We start from the raw sequence: 2527 nt of genomic DNA, 5'->3' as shown, positions 1-2527 counted from the left end.
CTCCCGGCAACTTCCCGCTCGCGGCGGCGCCGGTCGGTCGGTTCATTCGTCCGGGCATCGCATCGCGTCGCGGCCGGCAGCGGCTCCCCGTGCGCCGCGGCCGTCCCGTCCCGTCCCGTCCCGTCCCGTCCCGTCCCATCGCTCGGGTCCGTGTCCCTCGGGTCCGTTTCCCTCTGCGCGGCCGGTACTTTCCCGTTCCCCACCCCCGGGCTGGCGGGTCTCGGTGCCCATCGGCGCGGCCGGTTTTTTCCCGTCCCCCACCCCGGGCTGGCGGGTCCCCGTGTCCCTCGGTGTGGCCAGTTCCTTCCTATCCTTGTCCCCGTCCCCCCGGGCTGGGGGGTCCCGGTCTCTCGGTGCCGCTGCTCACCCTTCAGGCTGATGGCTCCGGGCTGCCGGTGCCTGGCCCCCGGTGACAGCGTTGCCCTTTGGGTCTCTTCCAGCCCCGCACTCAGCGGCAACATGTGGCTCCTGGAGCGGCTGCGCGGCGTGGCGGAGAATGGCGGGTCCCGGGGCGCAGGGCCAGAAGAGTCCCCACGGGGGTCCCGCTACAGCAACGTCCTCACCCCCGACAAGATCCCCGACTTCTTCATCCCACCCAAGCTGAGTGCGGCGCCCGCCGAGACTGAGGGCCCTGAGCCCCCTGCAGCACCCGCCCTGGGCCCCTCAGCCTCAGAGCAGGACCTGGCTGGGCGCAAACCCCCACGCAGCCCCCGGCCGTCCAGCCGGTCCCGGCCGCGGGCCGCTGGCCGACACATCATCCAGATTGAGAGTGCTGAGGACTGGACGGCCGACGGGGGCTTCGGCACCAACGTGGACCCGCAGGCGCAGACGGCCATGTCGCTGCCCTACGTGCCCAAGGCACAGACCTCCTATGGCTTTGCCACGCTGGTGGAGAGTCCCCACACACGGCGCAAAGAGTCGCTTTTCCACAGTGAGCACAGCAGCCTCTGCCCCTCGCCGGCCACCTCGCCCAGCGCCCAGCGCAGAGCCAAGCTCAATGGTGAGAGCGGGCCCCGGGCGCCCGCTGACCTGGGCGCAGCCCTCATGCACCCTGGCCGCTACTTCAGCGGTGGCGAGAGCGACACGTGCTCCTCAGCCGAGTCCTCGCCCTTCGGCTCCCCGCTGCTTTCCCGCTCTGTTTCCCTGCTGAAGATCTTCAGCCAGGAGAGCCAGTCCAAGGTCATCAAGCTGAAGCACTCAGTGGCCCGCAACAGCTCGCTGTCCACTGACGACAGCTCAGCTGACACCAGCCCCAGCGCCCAGCGCCGCGCCAGGAGTGCCCCAGCCGGGGGGCAGCCACCCACTGCCCTGCTGCCCCTGGACCTGCCACCGGGCCGCGACCGGGAGCACAGCCTGCGGCTCAGCCGGGGTGGGAGCCTGCGCCTGGCTGCTGACTACGACCCCTCCAACGCCCGGCTGCGCGTGCGGCTCGTCTCCGCCGAGGACCTCTACGATGCCCTCGTCGACCTGCGCAGCATCAACTGCTGCGTCTCCCTGTGCCTCAACCCCGGGAAGCTGCAGAAGCAGCGCAGCACCATCGTCAAGAACAGCCGCAACCCCATCTTCAACGAGGACTTCTTCTTTGATGGGCTGGGCCCCGGCCATGCCAGGAAGATGTCCCTGAAGCTCAAGGTGGTCAACAAGGGCAGCAGCCTTAAGCGGGACACGCTTCTGGGAGAGAAGGAGCTGCCGCTCACCGCCCTCCTGTCCTGCCTGTAGGCGCTTGCTGCCAGCCCCGGAGGGAGCTGTCTGCCTGTGGGGCCGGGGCGAGGGGGGGGAGGCCGGCCCTGTCCCCCAGCCCTGCTGGAGGAGGGCTTGGAAAGGCCCTTGGAGGAGGGACGGGGCCATGGCAGAGCGTGGGGGTCCCCGGGGGTGGCACTGCTGTGGGGCTCTGCCAGCACCAGCCCTCCTGCAGTAGAGCAGGCAGGGCTGGCAGCTGCAGCCTCTCCCCTCTGCTCCCTCCCTGCTCCCTCCTGGGGCTGCATCTCCCGGAGCCCAGTGGGGAGGCACCGGCCCCATCTCCACCGGGAAGGATGGATGTCAACTGCTGGGCTCTTCCCTCCCTGGTGCCTGTGGTCTCCAGCTGGCCAGCATGAAGGTTGGAGGTGGGTAGATCTCTGTAGCATACTTACTGCCACCTCTCTCAAAGCCCCAGCTCCTGGAGTCAGGTGGTACCATTGATCTTGGCTTTAATTTAAAAGACAAGTTTCTAGTCTTGGAAACTGCAGAGAAAATACTGCAGAGGTGACCCACGAGTGGGCCAAGGGAGGTGACCCTGGGGGATGAGTCAGGTTTGTGGGTTTTGAGCCTTTCCTGGACTTCTCCCAGCCCTGCGGGACTGCACAGATGTGCAAGTCAGCTTGGTCTGACACCTGCAGCCTCCCAGCATGCCCTCCCTGCCCACCCCCAGCAGTGTCCCCCGCTGCTGACCCCCTGCAGGAAATGGCTCATGCAGCTTTAGGGGCTTTGGGTTTGCTCAAATCCAGGAGGCTGCCTGTGCCTGTCCCCTAGCCATGGGAGGGAGATG

At 67.7% G+C, this 2527-nt stretch overlaps 1 protein-coding gene across 1 annotated transcript; it reads left to right on the top strand.

Moving 5' to 3' along the window:
- The first annotated feature begins 459 nt into the window (after nucleotides 1-459).
- Nucleotides 460-1719, top strand: C2CD4C (C2 calcium-dependent domain containing 4C). Its single transcript, XM_010563258.1, has one exon. It carries the CDS (start codon nucleotides 460-462, stop codon nucleotides 1717-1719), a length of 1260 nt encoding a protein of 419 aa, XP_010561560.1.
- Nucleotides 1720-2527: the final 808 nt, after the last annotated feature.

Source organism: Haliaeetus leucocephalus, unplaced genomic scaffold, assembly GCF_000737465.1.
Source record: "Haliaeetus leucocephalus isolate CR32 unplaced genomic scaffold, Haliaeetus_leucocephalus-4.0 Scaffold164, whole genome shotgun sequence".
Lineage (NCBI taxonomy): Eukaryota > Metazoa > Chordata > Aves > Accipitriformes > Accipitridae > Haliaeetus > Haliaeetus leucocephalus.
This window is presented reverse-complemented; position numbering and strand designations above follow the sequence as displayed.